The 24994-nt window shown below is 35.1% G+C and overlaps 1 protein-coding gene and 1 non-coding gene across 2 annotated transcripts in view; one reads left to right on the top strand and one right to left on the bottom strand.

Moving 5' to 3' along the window:
* Nucleotides 1-24994, top strand: part of vg (transcription factor vestigial) — a 62848-nt gene that overhangs the window by 26118 nt on the left and 11736 nt on the right. Inside the window, exons 3-4 of the mRNA XM_017608992.1 lie at nucleotides 5650-6124; nucleotides 10887-11138. Of these exons, the coding sequence (XP_017464481.1) occupies nucleotides 5650-6124; nucleotides 10887-11138 (727 nt within the window). The remainder of the gene's footprint in view (nucleotides 1-5649; nucleotides 6125-10886; nucleotides 11139-24994) is intronic.
* TRNAR-UCG (transfer RNA arginine (anticodon UCG)) lies at nucleotides 8819-8891 on the bottom strand. The gene has a single exon. It is a non-coding gene; the product is annotated as a tRNA-Arg (tRNA).

Here is a 24994-nt window from a genome sequence, read left to right as displayed (position 1 = left end):
GCAGCCGCGTAGTTGATTTTCTTTTAATTTTGCCTTTTTATTTTATAAATTTTGTTGCTGTTTGGTGCGTCGCAAATTGCCTTTGTTTTAGTTTGTTATTATTGTTTTATTCGTGACAAGGTTTTTTGCTGCTGCTTAACTTTTAAGCGAGTGGGTTGTAGTTAAGAACAATAATATTGTATGTACAAACGTATGTACGTGTGTACAATATAAAAAGGCTGAATGTGTATTAAAGAAAAAATATACGTACATTGTTTCTCTTCTCCCTTTGGTTGGTGAGTCAGTTGCGTTTCAGCAGCGTGAGAACTTTTCGATTTTATAAGAACTGTCAATTTCGCAGCGATAGATCTCACACATATACAAACCTACATACATACATACATACATAGCGTAAACTTGTTGTTTTATCAAAGGAATGCCATTTTTTGTTTTTCCTCTGGGAGCATCTACATACATTAAGGTGGTCCAAAAATGCATGTGAAAAAGTAAAGTCACCCCCTAGAATTGTTCTATACCGAAAAAAATATACCCCTATTTTTCTATTTAGAAATCAAAATATATTTAGAGGTCGCTCAAAGTTTTCGTATAATTGGTATAAAACTTGTAAAATAAATATTTTTCAATCGGAAAACTCTATTTCTCTTCAAGAGATTCCAAATAGGAATACCCAATTATTTATTTAACTATTTTTTTAATAGTAACTATATTTGATAGGTCCGTCAAAACCCTCAGAAAATGCTAGAAAATGCAATCGAGGGATAAATAAAAAATCTTTAGTATTAAAAAATGGTTAAATAAACCATTGTGTATTGGTATTGGACATCTCCTGAAGAGAACCAGAGTTTTCCGAATAAAAAATATTGATTTTAAAGAATTCTATACCACTTCTATGAAAGGTGGTTTTTTCCGATCTAAAAAGCATGGAAAACTTTGAGTGACTTCTAAATAATTTTTGATTTCCAAATAAAAAATGGGGATATATTTTTTCGATATAGAACAATCCTACGGTGTCAGAGCTTTAAAATTGCGACTATAATTATTTTGGGTCACCCTAATGTACATACATATATACATATGCATGAACAACAACTGCATACAAATTGTTATACGTGGTAAGTGACGTGATGATTGTGCCAACCAATTTCATGAATCATCATGATACGCTGTCAGTGGCAAATCTGTGCTAAAGAAACCCGTTACATGGTTAAAAAAATTTAAATTGATCATTACACTGGCCAACAAAATTTTGCGGCACAGCTGATTTTTATAGGATTATTTCCTTGGATTAAGAATCTGTCCTTGAAATTATTCAATTGGCTCTAGTCTTCGATATATTTAGGATTAAAAGTATTAAAAAACGCATTTTCACTTTTTTTTTAACTGTCGTAGTAGAATAACGATGCAATGAAAAATTTTCTGAACAGCATAAGTAGAAAGCTTAATAGTTTACCTTTTTTCCCCAAAAGATAAAAATAATTCTTTCTGCAGACGTTAGTAGAAAAATGTAAATTTTTATCTTTTGTAATGAAACTAATTTTCAACGCAATTTTCCAATTCTAACAACGAAAACATAAAAGACGTGCTCAAGTATGATAAAAGGGTGAGTATTAGGGTGATTGACTCGGGTTTTCAAATAGGTTTCAAACGGTTTTTTCAATAGTTTAAGCCGTTTTTTTTATGTCCCGATTTTACGAATACTGAGTAAACCGGTTTTTTACAATCGAATAAACCGGGGTTTCACCTAGTTTATATATATATATATATATATATATACATATACCTGAATTTTAAACTTCCAAATATTTATTTTATCGAAAGTGGACGACATTATTTTATATCTGAATACTAGACAATTTTCTACTGAAGAAAAAAAAAAAACAGTGAAAGATTTTCGCTAGTTTTTCATTTTTTTTTTTTGTTTTACTTGTAATCCAAAGTACTTCGAACTTACTTATTTTGCATTATTGATTTCTAAATTAAAGCCGTGCCTTCTTTTAGCAAGTCATATTATAATTCTAGGCATAATTTCTGACTATCAGCAAATGTTAACCTAGAGAAAATATGTATCTGTAAAATAAAATTGGTTTATCCGTTTTTTTTTTTTAATTTGAAAATTGCGAACCAGTTTTTTTCGAGCTGCCATTTTTCGAATAAATCATAAATAGATTTTCCAAAAAAGGTGAATTATCGAACTCCCTAGTGAGTATATTCTTCACCGACTGAATATATTGAAGTATATGATGACCAAAACCCTATAAGCATTCAGTTAGGGGGTAGTTTGGAACCAGCTCGGGACTATATACATATATAATATAGTTCCAAACTGGTCACCAACTAGTCGCGAAATAATCCCGAAATGGTCCTGAACAAGCCCCGTCCTTTAAGACTTAAACAATGTTTTCGCACTCATAATTATTATAAAAATACTTTTATAATATAAGTCTTAAAATAAAAGTCTTTGAGGACTTAAAAATATTTAACTCGCTGATAATTATGACAAGACTTTTATTATATGTCTTAAAATAATAGTTATAGGCAACTTAAAAAGATTTATTACACATAATTATTATCAAAAGACTTTTATAATTTTTACAAAAATTTTGATGACTTTTCTAAAACTCCACCATGAAATAATTATTATTCTGGGTCTCTGTTTTTTTTATATGTCTATACACTTTCCATAGTGCTAGAAATTTCTTTCGAACTCATATTATATTAAACCGATTTCGCTCTAAAAAAAATTGCCTTGGCAGGACTATATTCGAGCAATTCGAGGCAAAACCATGTTTTAACCCATCTTTATCCCCCTTCTCTAGCACTTTAGGCTATACCAAATATCCGCTCCTCAAACAATTCAGATTCAGTGGATTCCTCTTTAGCACTCGACACTCGACAATTTTCCGAAGCTTCGACTTTATACCTGAAGAAACAGTGAAGTCTTCGCTATAACATCTGGTACAAAATATCAGTACAACATATGTATGTATGTACCATATGTATTCCCACTGAAAATTTTATCCCAACTGAAAACATATTTATTTAGATTTTAAATTATATCCCTTACAATTTACCTTTAAAGTTGTTAATTTGTACAATCATTAAAAAGTTCAGTGCTGCCAATAAGCAGATAGATAATAAGTATAGCAGCACACGCCTGTTTATGAACAAAAGAAAATGCATATTTTCACGTGCTGCCGTAAACCCTATCAATAAGTGCATAGTAAATCAAAGCAGCCGTGGCACAGGGATGACTGCCGACAATGGCCTTCGCGTTCTTATGCACTTACTCGTAAATGAGACGTGTTGGTTAACCCATTATTAGGCACTTAAGGCGATACAATGCGTGAGTTTAACATGGATTTTATAATTTTAAGTGTCAGTAAAACTAAACCAAAACGAAATTAAACTAAATGAGGCGCAGCGGCAAGCGCATGCAGAGACGAGCATATTGATGTAAGTATGTATGTATGTATATCCCTTACTTATTTATGCATGATTTTGGAGGCGCCAATTCCCTAATGACACCAATATTCATTTCATTAGTGGGTGTGAAGTGCTCTTTGTGATTGGGGTCGTTCTGTCGCACACGAAAATATATTCATACATACAGTCGTCGTTACATGTGGGTGTTATTTGCCGCTACTGTGGGTTATCGCTTAGCCTTTGGCGCGACCCTGCCTTGCCCTGCTCGGCTTCGGAGCTAATAAATAGCAATAATGTCACCTCCTTTGATAAACACACGAAGTAATGTGCCACAGCCGTTTGTCATATGCTGTGCACCCATAAATTTTCAAGGCAAACGCTGTTGTTATTGCTTTTTTTGTGCCGTTGCTACTGCTGCTGCTACTTGGCAGCTAGTCGTTTCCATAATCATAAATTAGACATTGTGTCAGTTCGAATTTGGTTGGAAACTTTTATGCATTGTATCATGCGCTTAGTACAAATGCATTTGGGTGTAGGTATACATACGTGTATATCTATATGTATATGTAGGCACATATTTACTTCTGTACATTGTATAAGTAAACCAGCCCAAAAATGCGAAGAAGATATTACCATTTGTTTTCTGCCTGAAACAAGCTGCCTGGAACTCAACTCCACTCCTCCATTCAGAAAAAAAGTAAAAAAAATCTCTTCCCATATCTACGCAAAATTGCGAGAAAACCGACTTGCCCGGAAAAGATGGCAGCAAACCAGATAACCGGCACTTACGAAGGAAGTTAAAACTATTCTGGTTTTCTAACTAATCTCTCTGGAACAGGGCCGGATCGTGAGCTCGATTTTTTTTTTTTTTTTGGGAAAAGGCTCCAAAATTTTGTACGCCGAAGTATGGTAGACATTTTATTTTATTATAGTATATCGATGGCTGAGTGGAAGATCGACCTATCTCGGCTGCCAGTTCGAAAACGCTCTATCTCAAAAAACTTTTCAAGAACGCCCTATTTCAGAATTTTATTAAAAAACACCCTATCTCAAAATTCGGTTCAAAAATGCCCTATCTCACTTCAAAATGTATTGAAAATATGCTGATATAGGGCGTTTTTGAATCGGCAGCTGAGATAGAGCGTTTTTCAAACGAATTCTGAAATAGGGCGTTCTTGAAAAGTTTTTTGAGATAGAATGTTTTCGAACTGGCTGCCGAGATAGGTCGATCTTCCACTCAGCCATCGATATGTTGTTTATAAATGAATTATATTTTTATAAATCATATGTTTTTGAGTCATATGTTTTTGAGAAAAATACACCGTAGTAATTTTAAAATTTCAAAATTACATTTCTCGACTGAAAAATAAAATATTTGAGCTAACTCGACGGCACACGGTGTGATTTTTTAACACTTCATGCCAATTAATCGTAGCGCTTTCGACGAAAATAATATTTTGATATGAAACAAAATGGCTTTGAAATCTAATGTAATTACCTTTCAAAATATTGCCATTGAGCCACAATCACTCCTTGATCGTAAAATAATTAGTCAAAAATAGTGTTCTTCGAAAAAACATGTAAGAACTGTTTAAAAAACGAAAAAAAGAAATTCAAGCCCTCAATTTGAAAAATGCATTACTTATATGTATATTGCATTTTTTTATGATTTGCATGCAGCTGTGCATCCTTCACATAATTTTATATTTTCACAATTTTAATTTTTCTTTTTTCTTGACAGTTCAAATAATTTTTTCGGTATTCGAAATGTTAAAAAAAGTTAGGCAATCGTGAAAAATCACTATCTCTATCGAAGACCGGAAGCCTGAAATCGAGGAAAATTAACATATATGTGTAAAAATTTTATAGAATCAATTGATTTATTTTTATTAAATTTTTTTTCCTTTGAAAGTTGAGGGCATCTTGTGTTTATAGAACTTAGTAAAAATAAAGTGCAATTTATGAAACTTTAAAACGTTTATTTATTTATTACATACTGAACATAAAACTTGCATAAAAATGCATATATTTTAAAGAGCGTATTATCTGAAGCGGATTTTTAGTATTTTCTGGTGATATTTCTTCAGAAGTATAAAGTATATATTCCTGAGTGCGCCCCTGCAACTAACCATTCATTCTGTTAAAACTTAGAATTTATGTATCACTACCAACATTTTTTTATAGCTCATTAACCAATTTCCCTTTTACTATCTTTCTCGCGCACAGTTCAATCAGGATTTGTACTCATCGTCGGGCGTGCAATTGGCCTCATCGAGCGCCTCTGGCAGCTCACATTCGCCCTGCAGTCCTATCCTTCCGCCGGCGGTGAGTGCTAATGCTGCCGCTGCAGCAGTAGCGGCCGCGCACAATACCGCCGCGGCGGTAGTCGCCGTCGCAGCACAAACGGCCAATCACTCGGCGAGCATAGCTGCAACGACGAGTCTGCCGTTAGGCGGCGGCGGTGGCGGTGGCGGCGCTGGTGTACCTGGTGGTGGTGGTGGTGGTGGTAGCGGCAGTATAGGAGGTGCTGGTGGTAGTGCGGGCGTTGCGAGTTCATTGCTTGGTGCCACAGGAGGTGGCGGCGGAGGAGTGGTCATTGGTGGCGGCAGCGGCAGCAGCGTAGCGGTCAGCAATGCGATACAACACAGCAGAGCGCATACCAAAGAAGAAGATATGGGAGTGCAACGAAGTGATGCTGAAGGTAAGTGTGTAAATTTAATTGATATGCGGTGAATTTGCACTAAAAAAAGATTTGTAGACAGATCTCATACATATGTATGTATGTATGTTGATATATCTACCCACAGCGCGTTTGGTTTTTACTGTTATGTAGTACTTAAGTATTAAGAATGCGATATAAAACCAATTTAGAAAAAATATTTAAATTTCGCGCTGGCATTTGCGACAGAATTTTTATGCGACATCTAATCGTTCTTTGCGAATTATACGCATATTTTTGCTAGCTGCTGCGAATATTTATCATTTTTTGTTTGAAAGCGATCAGCCTAACCTCACTGGCCCGACAATACATACATACACTCACACACTCACGTGAAGACAAGTTCACTGAAATGTGTTTAGTTCGCGGGCAGGTGTTGGTAGTGAATTCCAGTAGCAGCGTCGCGCCTTGATCGGAATGCGGTTGCGCACTCTTTAGTGCGTCGCGTCGCTTGGCGTTACCGAGCGTTTAGCGTCGCGCCGCTTCTCATTTCGCCACAACTCAAGTCCATCTGAATTTTTCAAATTCCACAGACGAATTTTTAATATATTTTTACTCCATATACATACAAATTTGTACATATGAATGTATAAGCATAGGTATGCATATCTACATACTAAATACATGTGTTTATGAAAAGCTTTTGCGCTTGAATGCGCGCGCGCCAAAGTGACAAAACCGCTGCTACTGCTAATTAATTTGCAAAAATTTTTCAGATTTTTCAATGTCATTAACTTTAGTATCCATTAATTTCATTTTGTTAGCTATGTATGTACGTGTGCATGTACATATGTATTTATATGTATGCTAGTCTCATAGCCGTCGAAATGTAAAGAAGTGTGGAGAAATATTTGAAGAATTACACAAATAAATGTTTATCACTAAATTTGTAGGCGCAACCAACTGTCAAAATGTTTATTTGCTTTTACAAAGTTGGAGGTGTTGAACAAACTAGGTGTATCTACTGATTAATTATGGAAGAGCTTTAAATGGTGATTAGCAGATTTCCTGGATTTTGTTTGTAGCTGTTCGCATAAAATTAAAAAAGTGGATTGGTTTGCATTTAACTTACATACATACATATGTACATACATACGTCACATAAAAACTTCGTATTGCCATCTTTATTTCGGTGATATTTTCGTGAACAAATGAATCTGTCGTCCGGTCGGTCGGAACGGACGCAGATGTTTAAGGACGGCTCTTTTTTTAGAAAGCATTGTCCTTAAGTCACTACTTGGAAACTCCTATATGTTCTAATTTCTTGGTATACCTCATGTTGAGAGGCTGAATTGGAAATACCGGTTTCACCAGCAATTGTGAACAATTATTTTTGTTCCCGTCTGTCAGTTTTTATATTAAATTCAAAGTACCAGGTGCACCGAGCTTTGCCCGGAGTGCATAGACTTTTTAAAGTTTTCAAGGTTTGGATATCAAATACTGGTCATTTGGATAGCATCAAAAAAAATATTTAAAAAAATTTGGGTTTCGATATCTATGAAGTAAATTTCTTTCTCTAAAATGTATATATATGTACTGGGTATACATACATACAAAAAAAAAGCTGATAGAAATTAACAAAATAAAAATTTGTATTAAATTGAAGCATGACAACCCTGATCGAAAATATTTTCGGACCAAAGTGCTCAACAATACCTTACATTTGATATCCATATTGCGATGTTTTAGATAAATTGTGTAGAATCGAAAATAAGTGGCAACCTTAGACTCATATCCTAAGGGATAATATTTTTTATATAGGGAAACCATTGTTTAAGAACCTTCTCTTGGTACCCATGAATAGCAATATTTAACCTTTTTTTCTAAACAAAAAATTAAATAAGTTTGCGATTCAAAAGAGGTGGCACCCCCATTAAACCTATTTTTGAATTAGGGACCTTTCATTTGATACCCATATTATAATGTTTTAATTAATTTGTAACTAATTTCGAATAGGTGGTAACCTTATACCAGTCTTATCGGAGATAATGCCTATTCAGATAACCTTAAAATCTAAAACATTATCTGTTTACAAAATATAATCAAAAACGTTATAGCCGTTTCCGAGAACCCTATGGATATATATATATATATATACATATATACATATATATATATACAAGAATTGCTCACACATAACAACTTGTATATGAACAATTTGTGGTATGGGAGATATAGCTTATGCAGTACCACTTTTGACGATTTTCTCAGTAGACTTTGTATCATTATTTGGAAAGTAGCTCACGAATTAGTTCATTTTTAGCCGTCCAAATTAAGTAGTTTTAAAATAAAACCCAATATCTGAACAATCAGTTGTACGAAGGCTTTAGGTTATAGTGGCTCGAGTTTTCTGATTCCGACAAATGATTGATATGTTGCAAAAATACGTCCGCTTACCAAATTTCAGTCGGATATCTGAAAAACTGAGTGACTAGATTGCTCGACGTTCTCATCATTTAAATATACCTTTCCATGGGTCTATCTCTTCTTCTTCTGGTACTTAAAAACATCGGACCAAAGCTATAATACCATTTCATATTCATGAAAGATATAAAAATCATTTTTCACTAACATTTACATTCGTGAAATTGGCTATTAGTTTGTTATATGTTTTTTTTTTTATAAAATTTAAAGCAACAAAAAAATAGCAATTTATAAAAAAATTTTTTTAATTTTCGACCGTGACAGGACTCGAACCTGCAATCTTCGGATCCGAAGTCCGACGCCTTATCCATTAGGCCACACGGCCCTCGAGTTGCCGCTTGAGCATTGCTACACTTAAGTGTGCGCTGTTGTTTGTACAACAACAAGCGCATAGCCAGTATTTGTTTCGGCATTTTTAGGGTACATACATACATGCATACATACATAGATTAGCTGGCACGATAGAATGATGAAAATTGTTAGCGAAAATAAATGTTTGCCTAAATGTTTTTATGCAAATATTAATGTTTGTAGATATTGGTCATGTATGCACATTAGATTGCATGACTCCCCATCCAAGAAAAAAATCGGTACTGTGTTTCTATTGGAATTGTAAAATCTATTTTATTTTAACACTTCCACCAAAATATTTCGGTAAAATATTAAGGTTAACGTGAGCTGAAAATAATTCCAAACAGGGAGTTTTTTATGAATAAAAATAGTTTCTTAAGGATTTTTTTTCTAAAATCCCCTCAAATCACCAAACGGTTTAAGCTTAAAAATTTTGCATACAAATATTTAAAAAAAATGTAAAAAAAATTTCTACGGAATCGTTATAATGAAATTTTTGATGCTGTTTTTCAAAGATTGGTGTAAAAAAAAAATTGAACAAGTGAACCTTAACTATTCTGATTTAGACTTGTGAGGTATCATTGGAAAGATATTTTCTCACCCTTTTTATTTATTTTTAATAAACTCATTCAAAGAATGAAGGAGAAAGATAAGATGAACGAACCCCAAGTTGAATTAAGTTGTGTTGGGATTTGAAAAAGAAAAAATCGGGGCGTGAATAAGTTTTTTTTTTGCATTAATAAAAATAGTGGGAAAATATCATTCTACTGATGACTTCATAAGTCTAAACGGAATAGTTTTGGCCCAGTTATTCAAATTTTCCATAAACCAATCTTTAAAGTTAAAAAACAGCATCAAAAATCTCATTATTACGATTCCGTTGAAAACATTTTTAAACATTTTTATGCAGATTTTTTAAGCTTAATCTGTTAAAAAGTTCTTTGAGAAACTCGTTTTTTTTTAACTGCAAGTTTGGAGGTAAAAACCGCAACTTTTTTTTGGTGATGCAGTCTAATGCACATACATACACGTTTACGTAGACGGTTTTTGATCCCAAGTCTGACTTTATATAGTTCCCGATCAGAAAACAAGAGATTTCTCCCGGTCCAGGGAGCGCTGTAGTCCACCATCTGAAATTTCAGCGCGATATTTTTTATACATAAATTCGTCATTTCACTTCGAAATAATTAGGAGAAGACTGGAATTTTGCATGGAATTATTTTTTGGGGTTCTAGTTAGTCTACATATCAAAAATTCTGGTCCTTCCAAGTGCCACTAGAGATATTACGAAGGGTCCAAGGCCACAAGAAACTGCTGTTTGCAAAAATCTAGTTAATGATCACTTTTGCTTAGGATATTAGTTACAAAAATATCAAGCGAAATCGAACCTTTTTGATAAATTTTCGGGCAAATACCTAATTTTGTGAGAACAAAAAACCTTTTGCCAAAATAAAATAAAATTTTTTGAAGCAAAGAAATAATGCAATTCATAATTATTCCGCTGATTTCGAATATATGCTTCGTTTTCTTTTTGATTGCGTTTGTTACCATTTCACGATGGCGTTCACCGTACACCGTAAAAAAAAATTCCAAACATTGTCTATTTGCGGGTGCACAGTTTTTTTTCTTGCGGTGCAGTTAGGCTTGTTAACGCATCCGTTTAGGTGAAACGGTGCCACATCGCTTATGATGTGTTTTTTTTTTCATCCGCATCAACGTTTGGATCACTTTTACGCGTTGTTCAACTGAGTATCGCTTCATGACTAAGTTTGCTAAAGCCTGTACTACCAATTGTCAGGAATCACAAATAATTCCTGTCAAAGATCTGCATTATGCTTTTATCACCCTCTATTCATGCATACCGTATTCATAAACATGAACAATGTTATACTTCTTTTCCACCCAAAAATTAAAAAAAAAAAAAGTTAATAACGAATATTTTTTAATAATTAATTCATATTTTCCACAGCTCGGCTAGTGGGTTCACATCACAACGAGTCCTCCTGCTCATCAAGTCCTGATTCACCTCGCCACACATTGCACGGAGCACAAGCGAAGGAACTGCCCCTGCCGTTGGATAGCTCGAATGTCAACGGACAGGGTAGAGCACAATACTTATCAGCCACCTGCGTCGTATTTACAAACTATTCCGGCGACACGGCCAGCGTTGTGGATGAACACTTTTCGCGGGCGCTCAATTTTAGCAATAAAGAAAGCAAAGGTGAGTAGTTTAAAAATGAAAAAAAGTATATATAATTTAATAGTTATGTAGACGCACATGGGAGTGCATTTCTTTCATTAATTGCATATGTATGTACATACATATGTATAAGGGTGGTCCTTAAAAATATCAGCATCTAAATTTTTTATGGGTTCTACGTATGTACAAAAAATAGACACCTGAGAAATTTTCAAAGTTTTAAAATAGTTTTTAAGGGTCGCTGTTATCAAATCTAGTGTTGTGATAAATATATTTAGTTGACTGTTTTCTGTGTGTATCCTTTGATTTAAGTTTTTTTTTCATTATAGAGCATTATAGAAGGACAACGAGAGCCCAAAACGCATTTTTTTTAATTTTTTTTTTGGGCTGTTATATTTGTGCAATGGTATTTTTGCGAGTATGATTTCGTTGCAGGGCTTCGGAGCGGATTTTTGTTTATCGATTTCATTTTCGTATACTTTGACGATCCGTTTTTCCACCATTAGCTCCGTTCTCGCTCCCAATAAGAAACCATTTTGTTTATTTACAGCCTTACAACCGTTTGCCCGCAAGAATGATTCGTCTGCCGGTTTAAACGTAATCGAGATGATTGCAACTTAATCGACGTATGTAAGATAGTAGCTGAACGTGCAGAGGTGCTTGCTGGTATTTGTTGGCTTATGCCGTCAGCGGCAATACATAATTTTTATTTTTTTTGTTTTCTGTATTTGGTTTTTCTTAATTGCGAAAAAGCATCTGTGAAGTGCAGAATCAAATTAAACGACGAAGAAAATTGATTCAAGTTAAACAGTTAAAGACAAATTTATAAAGCCGCTGTAGCTGAGTGTGTAGAGATGGTTGCCGTTATTTGTTAATCCCGTCAGAGGCAACGTGTAAATATGTTTATAAAAATTTTTGTTTTGTATCTCCGAATTATGAAAAATCACCTGTGAAGTGCAGAGCATAAACGTAATCAAACAAAAAAATCGACAACCAAAAGTTTGGTTAATGTAAACAAAAATGTGGTTAAATTACCAAATAATTGTTGAAAAAATCAACCAAGGCTATTGTTAATATTAACCAAAAATCACTGATTCCTTTTCAAGTTTGAATTTGGTAATATTAACCAATTTTTGGTTAATTTTTTGCTCAGTGTAGATACATATCGAGCATTAACCGCCAAAAGATTAGCCAACATTTTTTTAAATTTTCTTATTAATATGAACCCAGTGTATTTTATCTTGTAAATAAAATGGCAGATATTAACCCAGCAAGCTAAAAATCTGAAAATGTATCAAAAAACTAAAAAACATGCGGCAGAAACGTATGTACAGGCAAGAACCAAAAATTGTTTTGATACGGATACGTTTTTGAACGTTTTTCTGAAATTTTTCCTATCGAATTTTTCTATCAATACGCTTTACTTCTAAACTTTTCAAATATTCAACATAAACAAATAAAATACAATTATTACTTTCAAATAACATGGAACGTTTTTGGTTACGTAAATGAACGGGAGTCGTATACCGTTCTTTTTCGCATAAAATTGACGAATCTCTGCTGGCTGGGAAGTCATTGTTTTTTCATCGCCGTTCAAATTGACTGACTGCTGGGCATTGTGCAAGGGACAGTATTGCCAAGTAAAAATAGAATGAAAATTTATTTAACACGTTTGTTTTCAGTGGCAAAAATAAAAAAAAACAATCAAGTAAATTTAAATTTCTTTAAGCAGCTAAGGAGCAAATGATTTTTTTTTTTTTTAGCTTTTTGCTCCGGCTCCTCTCCAGCCAAAATCCTTTGCTACTTAGCTCCTTGCTTCTTTGTCCCGCTCCGAAGCCCTGCTTCGTTAGAAAGTAAATTAAAGTACGCGAGAAACCGCTTGTTTTGATGGGACCAAATTTCGAATTTGTGCGATTTTTTTTAAATATAAATTTTTTCAAACCCTGGAAGCGGCACCTAAAAATTATTTAAAAATTATGAAATTTTCGTTGATGTCTTTATTTTGTTATAATTAAAAGGGGGTGCCTCATCAAAAATTTACATATATGTTAATATTTTAGCGACCACCCTAATACCTATGTGTGTTAGGTGTTTTTACAACAACTGAATGAGACTGTTAATAGTGATAAAAACAAAACACCTCCAAATGCAGATTTTCCAGCGAAATCACACCGCATAAGTATACCTGCATTGTATGTATCTATGTACATATGTAAGTGCATATGTGCATTAGAGGTATACGCCGCCGAGCCACGCCGCCGCCGCCGCCGTTTTTTGTCATTTTTNCATAGATACATACATATGTATGCATGCTGCTGTCTGTTGATTTCTCTTGCGCCAATTTTTTCTATGAAAATTGCACTTGAAAATTGCCGCCTTTTGGTGTCGCTTGTCGTGAATGTGCCACAGCAGCCAGCCAGCCAGCGAGCCAACAAATCAACCAGAGCCGCGCCAACCAATTTCGCCACTTTGATTTGATTTACATGACTAATGATGCCTTTTATAATGCGCCACGCACGATTTTCATTATGGGGCTATGCGATTGTGCAGTTGAGTGTGTTTAGGTAGGTTTTGAGATGATCAAAAAGCGGCTGCTGTCATGTAACTGTCAAACGTACTACAGTGGCGCAATGTTGGTACCCACCACGTCCAACTCATCATCAAGTGTGTTGTATTATGTCAAGAAACAGACGGGTATGGGAGGAATAGTGGGAGCAGATATACACATGTAAGAAGAATTGAGTGCCAAAAGTAATAAAATTGTTAAAGAAATTCTATCTCTCAGTTTGCTGGTGCGTTTCTAGACGCGCCCCGCCGCCGTATCGTCTTGTACATAAACATGTAGTAAATGCCATGTCATAATGAGTGTGTACAAGAAATTAACACGAGCGAGTTTTAATTCAAATTGGTTTTGTTGTCGCTTAGTTGATGTCTCAATTTTGCAAGTCTATTGTTTTTTTGCTATGTTGTTGTTAATTTTTGGCAAAACATAACTTTCTGCCTCACACAATAACTTCATAAATTAGTCAAGGCGTGGCGTGGCGTGGCGTGGCGTTGCACGTTGCGCTCAACCGCTTCGCCGTCCGTTAGCGATAGCGGCGGCTGCGGCTGCGGCTGCTGCAACCTCTGGTGCTGTCAGTGCCTGACACTTGCTGCTTGTTCTTTTCGATTTCGTAAAATTAATTACCGCATTTAATGAAGATAAACGCGTTGTCTTAAGCACATGACTTGCCTTTTTTCGTGTCTTTCAACGTCTCATTTCGTTCTTTTGGTTGGGGTTTTCTGCTCGCTTACTTGTACTTTCACGTGTCGCGTTGTCAGTTGGTTTTCTTTAATTTTACTTGCATATTTTTTGCGTGTTCATCAGTGTGTTTTGACTCATTAGCGCAAATGTTGGGGTAAAAAATTTAAAGTGTAGATAATGTAAACGTTTGGCAATTGAGGCATTGTTTTTCTTGTTGTCACTGACTGCGCCACATAAACTTGACGAGTAATATATGGAAAATGTATGTATGTAGTTACCCCCCGTATGTTTCAAAAACCAGTTAAATTAAGCTAGCTTAATGAAGTATGTAATTGAATTACATTGGTACATATTAACTAACCACATTTTTACAAAACATCTCCGGTTCTGCTTACCTGTGTTATATTATATATATTGGCCACTTAGTCATAATGTGAAATATGGAAAAATAGTTACACAAAATGTACGAAACTTGGCAATACATACTGCCTTAACCCTATCAAACCTTGCGATAGTAAATTTTACTCACAAAAACTCAATATAATCGCTGCGTTTTTAGTTTTTCTCTCTGACTGGTTTTCGCCCAGCGCTAATCTTACATAAAACCCATCTATCCAAGAGTGTACCATCACAACGATTTTTAAAAGGACTTTGAAATTTCATGGTTAGGATTACTTCATTCAAAAAATTATTTAAATAATTTAGGTCAATGGTTGAATTAAACATATCCCCGAAATTCCAAAGTCTTTTTAAAACAAATCCTGACATCAGAGAGAGAAACTCAAAACGTAATTTTACTATAGATATAGAGATATGGCCTCTAGTATCGCGGGCAGCGTCTGGCCTTTACTCCGAACGAAGTAGATTTACTCCGGTTTTTGAAAAATTTAAAAGCTACTCCTCTACTCCGCTTGTCTTCAAATCTGCTCCCCTTTTTCACGAGCGTTCTCGCCCTCTTAGAGCCGATTTTCGCAGTTAACGGAGTGGAGTTAATTCTTTCCAATTAAGTGATATAAGTTCTAAATATGAAATAAATCAGACCACAATTACGAATTTTCCAATTATCTCGCCGACATCATGCCATTTAAAAGCCCTGCTTCCTTAATGGCATCCACATCTGTCGTACGTTCTAGAAACCTAAATTTAAATATGTTGAAGGGTCCTCTGCAAAAGAGCGCTTCGCCGACTCCTCTGTCCAGCTTCAATCTATCTGTGCAAAAAAGAAAGAAAGTGCCGGCCAATAATGGGATATGCTTGTGCTTGGACCTAAAAATTCTAGGTATCAAGCAGAGAAATCTACCTTACCCAAATAATTGAAAAGGCAATGAAGAATAAACAGATGAACCTGTATGCATTTCATGATACATTAAATAGCTGATCTTGATAATTATAACGAAGCAATACTCTTGAGTATAACAAGGAAGGATATTCCTAAGCTCATAGCCGACTAGGTTATAAGTATGCTGTAATCGAGAAGTCGAACTAGAAGGTAGTAGGCGAACGGTAATGGCCACTAGTAGCTGCCCTTAACGGGGGGCCCTATCTCCCCTACTGTAGAAACTGGTTGTGACCTAATGTTAAGAAAAACCAAAAGGGAATGACTTGAATGCATATGATATACTGATGACCTTGTTATCTACATAGTAGGATGGGACGAGGACACCTTATGTTCCAGGAAGCAGTCTGCTCTAAACTTAACTGTGGGATGGTATACTGAAAAAGGGCTGTCAATTAACCCAATGCAGAAGGTAAATTTTAGCAAACCAAAATTTGGTGGTACAGAGATTAAGTTTTCACAAGAGACGAAATGTCTGGGCGGGATACTAGACAGGAGAATCAATTGGAGCTCACTTCTCACAGCGGCTACCAATAAAGTCATGACTTTATTTTATTATTGTCAAAGGCTCCAGTTAAAACTTGTGGAATATCTCTTAAATTAACGTACTGGTCATTCAATGCGGCGATAAAACCGATTGTCACTTATGCGGCACTGGCAAGGAAGCCAAAAGCCAAACAAGCAAGCTTCAGCGTCACTCTAGCTAAGCTCTATCGCCTGGTTTGTGTGGCCATAACGGGGGCTATGCGTATACGCCCGATAAAAGTGTTGGCCGGTTGGTGCGCCCTGAGATTGCCGAACTTAGGAAAACCATTCGTAAATAATCCCGTAGTCAAACTGATAGACTTAATGCTACCGAAGATGTTATTTATAAAGCACCTGAAAGGGATACCTACAAAAATGATAATCACCATGTTCAGCGAGAGATTGCAAGTTTGGTTCTCTGATGGATCATAACTTGAGGCTGCGGGCCCTGGCACCGATGTTTATTTCAAAGAAAAAAAGGTTTCAATGGGCATATACCGAACCATACGTTATACCAAAATTTTGGTAATTTAATTATGTGGCCACGAATTTCTGCGCAGAAGGACTAATGGGGCAATAATAAACATCATGGCGTATAGGCACGAAGCGTTAAGGGCCCTTGACTCTTGCTGAACGGCATTAAAGCTAGTAGACAATTGCAAAATGGCACTGAAAAAAACCTAGGAACTAATAACTAACTACCTTGGGGTAGGTTCTGGGCCGTGAGGGTTTCGATGGCAAAGAAAGGGCTGAGATTTTAGCGAAATACGGTGGCCAACCGAGCCTGATCGGTCTTCAACATTTCTGTGCTGGATACATGGCAGATCTCCTAAAGGGCTAAAAGCACTCGAAAATTAGAATCCAGTGGCGCATAAAAAAGGGAAAAAAGCAATCCAAAAGATTTATAATTCCCTCTTTCAGAACTCTTACTGCGTACCTGACTGAATACTGCAGGTGGAGATAGAAACCTCGAAACATACATTATGCAATTGCCCACGTATAACTAGACTTAGGGTAAATTCACACAGAAAGCGGAGCCGAGTCGAGCGAAGCCATTCCGAGCTTTATGAATGTGTTCATACAGCAAGCTTTTTCTTCATAAGCGTTTTGGAGCTGAAAGCAAAGCAGTTTTTGATTTTGAATTTTTTATTTAATTTTTCTGCTTCATGTTCCATATTCCAAAAAAAAACGAATTTTACAACTAATCTTTTGAATAAAATAAAACAAATATTTTTGCCGCTTTTCATTGACGGTAAGTTTTGTGGTACCTTTGCAGCCGAGTCCACGAGAATAGCTCCGCTTCGCTTCGTTCAGTGTGAATACCAGCAGCTTCGCTTTGTCTCGCCTTGCTTCGCTCGGCGCCGCTCTACTTTCTGTGTGAACGCGCCCTTAGACTTATACACCTTGGAGAACGATTACCGAGTTAGCATACTTAATATTAATAATATAGGTTTTTTTTTTTTTGATATTCTTAGCTACTGTCTTTTTTTTCATTCAAGCCAGGCAACTTTAGTGGTCTCTAATAGCTGATGAGCGTAATTTCTCTAATAGCTGATCAATTACTACCTATAAAAGATAAGCACTGCTACCGTAGCATGTCGCCAAGAAATCTACTTTCTTTTACTTTCACCGTACACAGCTTATTGTACAACTATGTATGTTTATTTGTGACAAAAAGAATGAAGATGTCCTGCTGCGTTGTTCGTGTGTGTTTTATGATAGTCTTCTCGCATGTCGCATAGGGGCGTTACCACTGTATAATTTATATTGAATCTGATAAGCGCACTTGATGAGTTTATCTGCCAAGGACCACACGCACCTAAGGAAAGAATACAAATATATGCAATTGTAAGTATGTGTGTATTTAGACTCGTAAATGCATTCCTGGCAATAGAAGAAAGCAAGCGCACGATGCCCCACTATGGCATTGCCTGCATGCCTTTGGTTGCACTTCGCGCACCTTTCAACGAAGGTATGCGCATCGGGCAACCGCAACCGCAACGGCAAGGACCATGCCAAACGATGATGCAGTTGCTCGACTCTTAGATTTAAAATTAAATAAACGACTTGAAAAAATAGTCATACAAAACAACAAAAACAAAGCGAAAAATTGGTACCAATAATTAAAAATAACTTGACATCTGCATGTGATGCAGAGCAAATGCAAAAGTGTAATGCAACAAGAACATGAAGAGAAAGAAGTGAGGATACGTATAGAACAGAAACGAAAAAATGTACATATGCATGTATATATAGATATTAGGGCGGGATAATTTCATTTCGAAAAAAGTGTATGCCAGATTCGAATTCTACGTTCGATTCTAAGCAAAAATGGTCAACAAACCATGTACCAAAAATCACGTTTGACCCTGCCAATTTTTAAAAGAAAAATTAGTGTATTATAATTTTTTCTGAATGAAATTAATTTTTTATTTACAAAATTTACATTAGACAGGTTAACAAAACTTTTTTTTTTTGAAATCCCTTGTGAAATATTTTCATATATTTCAAAGGCACAGCCCTTTAAATTAGGTTTTAGAAGTCGGTCATCGGGAATTTCTATGTATTTTATGAACGATATATATTTTTGAAGGAAATTGAAAGCTGTAAAAAAGTTTGCTAGGATTTTTCCATAAATTATCTTCTCCAAAAGTTATTCAAGGTTAAGGTCGAACACATACAAAATTTTACGTTTTTTAATAAATTTTCTACAAAATGTTAAAACTTTTCACTAAATATCATACAATTTTTCTAAGAAGTTTTATAACTTAAAATTCTCTTTAACAAAAGATAATTTAACTTAAATTATAAAATTTTCAAGTTTAACATTCTTTAAGTTTTTTTTTCACGTGGAAGAAAATGAGTTCAAATATTGCACAAAGTTTGAAACTTGGATTGGCTTTCAAGGAAAATTATAAAATTTCAAAGAAAAATTGTATGATATTTAGTGATAAGTTTTAACATTTTACCCTTAATTAAAAAGAAAAAACTTTAAGTTTTTTATATGTTCGACCCTAATCTTGAATAACTTACTTTATTGAAAAATCATAACGGACGCATTTACAGCTTTCGATTTCCTGCAAAAATATACGAGTTGTAAAATTGCAAAATTTCAAAATATTTTCCTGTGTTATTTATACGGAAAGTAGAAATTCGCGATATTGAGGGTACCGCTTTTAAAAGGCGTCTTTTTTCGATGTCCCGAGAATATTGCGCAAGGGATTTTGGAAAAAAATTGCCGATTTTTTTTTTTACCAGTCTAATGTACTTACACACACATATTTATAGGTATTTAGTGTTAGTGCTTTCAGCGGACCTGCGGAAAAATTTGATAAAGATACAAATGTTTTTCTGCTGTTGCTTCTTGCAGCTAACATACATATGCAGCTACTTAAACTTAGCTGCCACTGGCTCTTCTTCTTCCTATTGTTGTGGGGTTTTTAATTTTTCTTTGCTTGTGCTGCATTGTGGCGCGCACAAAGGAATTTCATCGAATTTCAGTTGGCATCTAATTAAATTGCTTTCGAATCATGAATATGCCATGGCTGAACGACTACGAGTAAGTACGTAAGTACGTCAGCGAGTCGACGACTAAAGCGAGCGAGGCAGACTTTTTGTGGCTTATCGAAATACCGCACGAGGATATTTTTGGGAATCATTGCACGCCGCTTTAATACGATTTAAGTTTTATGTGGACAACTAATGAATTAATGCAGTGAGGCGATGGCATTGCAGTGGCCCCAAACGGTTACAGCCACCAGCAACCACCACCACCACCACCCAATGCATGCATGCGCCCGCTGCAACGGTGCATTCCAATGCAAATACCACAGCAAACAAAAAAAAAAAAAAATAAAAAAATTATAACAAAAAAATGCAATTCAAAAAGTAAAAACTATAAATGACAGCGAACAACAATGCACGTCCCAACTGTTGCACAAAACTCTGCCATTAACGAGTCAACTGGTTTGGACACAAGAAGATGCAACATTTTGACAATGCCTGTGCGGAAATGTCGGACGTTACATAGAGAGGAATCTATGTACTTATTTTAAGCGCAATGAAGTAAACTAGGCGTAGTTTTTAGGTAGTAGAGATAATATTTTTTTGTCATTTAAAATCTGGACATGAACGCTTTGAAGCAAAGAATAGACAAAAATTTTGGGTTATCTAAAAATGGACATAGCTTTTTGGTAATCTACAAAAAAATTTGGTTGGTAATTTTTGAACAACTTATACATACATACTTAAATGTTTGACACCAGTTTTCGGCCATTTAACAACTATTTTTGAATATTGTATGGTAAAAAATTAGACATAAATTTATGGCTACTTAATAACCGGACATAGATTCCTGCCAATAAAAACGGAGGTGTGAATTTTTTTTATAAGCCTTAAACTTTACGGTGCCTAATATAGAAACGGAATTTAAATTTATTGACACATAAAAACTGAACGCTTGAAAATAAAAACATTTTTGGTTATTTCAAAACTAAACAAAGATCTTTGGTAAGCTAAAAACTAGGTGTAAATTTCTGATGATTTTGAAATACAAGGAATTTTTGGTAATTTTAAAATCTGGGCATAATTTTTTTTTTAAACTCGACATGAATGCTTAACGTAAAAACTAAGAAATAAATTTGTTGCTATTTAAAAACGAAATATAATTTTTTGGTAATCTAAAAACTAGACGGCCATTTCTTCCTAATTTAAAACTGCACATAATTTCTTGGTAAACATTTTCTAAAAACTGTAAACATTATTTTTTTTGGTGGTTAAGAAATTGGAAAAAAAAATTTGGTCACTAAAGAAGTGGACATAAACATTTGAAGTTAAAAAGTGGACATAGACATATCTACGTATAAATATTTTTGGCTACTTTGAAATTGGACAATAAAAAATATGTGTGGGGTTTTGGTAATTTCTAAGCTGCACAAAAGTTCTTGGACGCTTTAAAAAATGGACAAAAATTTCTTACAAATTGGACATGAACTTCGAATAGTTGATAAATTGGACATAAATGTTTGGCCATAAGTTTTTCGTAGTTTTAAAACTGGACATAAATTCTTTATCTTAAAAGTCTGGTTACAAATTTCTGGAGTTTTACATATTAAAAGTTTGGCCATTTAAAAACTGCTTAATAATTTTTGGTCAGTGAAAAATTTGGATACTTAAAAATTTGCGGTGGCGAGTGGATATACACACGCTTTAGCCTTGGATAGAAGATTAAGAAAAAATATGAGTTGAATGCCAAAAAGTAGGCAAAAAACTTTACCAAAGTGGATATAGTTATGTAGCAGTTAAGTCGGTGGGTACATGTCCCATTTTCCAAATATGATTTTTTTTTTTTTTTAAATTAGGCACACGCACGCAATTTTTTTCCGCATTGCCGTCATTAAATTCGTGTAGTTGCTGATTCAATGCGATTTTAATGATTATATTTCCTTTAAGGGCTTTATTTATAAATACAATTTCAACAGCAGTACCATTTTATTTACACACTTACACACTCATGTATTGTTGCAAGTTTTTATTGCTTTATGCATATATGGATGTTCTGCAATAAAAATAATGTACATACATACATACTTGTATTCGTTTGTAAAGACATTTGTATCCTTCGGGGACTTCTTGTAAGTGTGGCACATTCTTGTTCGGTGTTGAAGTTCAAATATTTTGCAGAACTGAAATTTCCGAAATTTTCGAAATTTGCAATAAAAAATGGTATGCAATCGATTTTGGCATAATTAATTACTTTCACTGAATACCATTTGCATAAATAAGTAAGTAAATATGTTGATGTTGAAAATACTTTCATTTAGATGCCATAAAATGTGGCTATGTTTGTAAGCGCGTAGGTATGCACATATAAAAAAGGGGAATTTGTTGTATACTTTAATTATATTACAATTAATTAATTACGAACTTAAAATGATTTACTTTGGAACGAATTTCAGTCATTCCTTATTGAATTTGTTTGGAATACAAATAAATCAGATTCGATGTTGTGCCAAGCTATGGTGTCATTTTGCGAATCGAACATGGCGGGACATGAGGGAAATCACTACAAAATTATGTATCCTCCTCTCTCATCTTGTCAACCAGAGTCAATGCAATATGTTTGAAGTCATATTTTTTGGGGTTATAAAGAAGAAAAGGGCAATCTTTTGAGTTTTGACTTCAAAACTTAAAGATATTGTCTAGGTCATAATACAAAAGTTCGTTTATTTTTTGTTTTAAAACAATGGTAAAGATTTTCAATTAGAAAATAGATTTTTTCCTTGAAATCAGCGAAAGTAATTTGTTCGAAAACTATGTATGCTAGTTACAGATTCTCCCGAATGGGCTGATCACATTGATCCAAACAAGAGTAGGAATTAGCATTGTCGAGCAAACTCGGAAGTCCACCTTAACCCCAAAACATAGAAACAAAAAAAAATACGTCCATGGTCTTATAGAATTTTTTTAATGTTTAACAAACAGGATTTGACAGTATTCCCCACAATATTGGTTAAAAAAAATTCGTATTGAAAACAGATTTGCCTTAAAATTTTCCCGGATAAGTGAAAAATAATATCAATTCGCACAATTTGCCAAACAATGATTATGTAAGTGTTCCTACAAAACAATTCTACAAGCCCGGAATGACTGCAAGATTTGTCGAGAAGGAAGAAGTGATCAATGCTACAGCTGATTTATGGAATGAGCCATACTTGAACTGGTATGAGAGGAGACCAATCGTTGAATCAATTGGAGCCTCGGAGCTCAGGTACTATGGCCACGTCAACTGATCCTCGATAATTTCGACAAGTCACGGATTGAAAAAAGTAGATCATTGTAAAGGACTTATTATCCTTATATTTCATGTAAATAATGGGTCATATATATGAAAGTCTCCGTGGATTTTTTATAACATTTTTGAAAAACAAATTCTTTAGTTGAAAATTAATTTTAATAAAGTACAGATTGGCCATTATTACCTATGACCTTGTGGCATTTTTCGAGTAGCTTCATAATTCGATCGGTTTAGTGCTTCTGTATTTTATCGGCGAAAAATTTGGCCAGCTGATTTTCAGTGGCCCTTCGAACGGCCAATTTTTGAACATCAAGAGAGTTTTGGAAGGCGGATGCCATACAACTTCCCAACCAAGTTCCGTCCAGTTGTTCCCATTGTCTTGATGATTGATCGTTTCGCCCCGTTTTAGCAGTTCATAATGGACAATTCCCTTCTAGTACTACCAAGGCTTTGAAATCTTTTTGTGGAGGACCATCGGTCTTTGATCATGATCGTTTACCTTGCTTATTCTCGTATTCCATCCATTTGTCATCGCTCTTTAATGATTCACTGCAAAATTAGTTAAATTTCGTTGCGTTTCAGCATCGTTCCACTGATGGTCAATCCAGACGACCATCGGCGTAGCCAGAATGAAATTTAGGGGGGGGCTCGACCCTATTAAGCTGGCATTTCAGGGTACTGATTTATATATATATAAGGAAAATTTGAAAGTTAGGGGGGACTCGAGCCCCCCCCCTGCCCCTACCTGGCTACGCCCATGCAGACGACCCTATTCCGTTTATTCTATCCAGATTTTGCATGGTTGCGGAAGAGCTCTTCGGGATAGTTTAGCATTTACCGTTCATGGTATTACAAGATACCAATACTTATTATGTAAGGGTGCCCCGGTTTAGGGCTTCCACCGTAACATAATACATCCTATCTACATATATTTTCCTCTGTTTTAATAAATTTTCCTCATGCGCAATGGTCGGCATCTGCGCCTATTCTCATACACTAATTTCTGTTGAAATTTATGCCCAATTGCAAAATGTGTATGTGAGTATGTACGTGTGCATATATAGTAGGTATGCATGCTGGTGCAAGTAAATATACCCACTTCACAAATTTGCAATAAAATGTGTCACTTAACGGCATGGCGCCACGCCTTGTTGCACATAAGGCGGTTGCGCGCTTTGTGATTAACAGGAATTCGCAGCAAGCATGTTCAGGATCAACACGTTCATTAAAAAAGAGAACTTGAAGAAAGAAAACTATAAGAAAAAAAAAAACATTTATAACATTTGCTAAAGTACTTAATAATACGAGTAAATAAACCAATATACAACTTAATGTATGTATATGTGTACATTAGACCGTACCAGAAAAAAAGTTCGCCATACTTCCCTTATTCTAAGTACTTTTGCAAGGCAATTTGGTAAACAATTTTTTTTTTTTCATTTTTTGTCATATCTTCGGCATTAACAGTCGGATTTTAAGTATGCTATATCGATGTTCTTGTATCGAGGAGCCAATTTTTTGGTTATATAATAGTTATCCACCAGATCTCAGTTTCTGTCATCCTGACGTACCACCCTAATGTCACTTAATGAAAGTCCACAAAAAATTAAACTATGGCTAAGGAAGCGTGCATTTCGATTCGAAGACAATTTTTTGTTCTACAGATCATTGGACTCAAGTATCCTAACATACCACCCTAATCGTAATAAATTAAAGCTCTCCAAAACTCATTAAACTTTTGCTCAGGAAGTAATTTTATTATTCTAGTAAAACTGTTTAAAAAAAAGTAAATGCGCCTGGGCCACATTGGAGAAGTGAAACTTACGTTCTTCTTCTTATTTCTTCTTTTTTGGCGCTGTAACCGCCTAAGCGATTTTGGCCGAGTTCAGCAAAGCACGCCAGTCGTTTCTCCTCTGTGCCAACTGACGCCAATTGGAAACGCCAAGTGAAGCCAAGTCCTTCTCCACCTGATCTTT

Source organism: Rhagoletis zephyria, unplaced genomic scaffold (genome assembly GCF_001687245.7).
Source record: "Rhagoletis zephyria isolate East Lansing unplaced genomic scaffold, Rhagoletis_zephyria_1.1 Rzeph_scaffold_00001, whole genome shotgun sequence".
NCBI classification, from domain to species: Eukaryota; Metazoa; Arthropoda; class Insecta; order Diptera; family Tephritidae; genus Rhagoletis; species Rhagoletis zephyria.
Note: the sequence above shows the minus strand (reverse complement) of the source record. Positions and strands in the feature narration are given on the sequence as shown.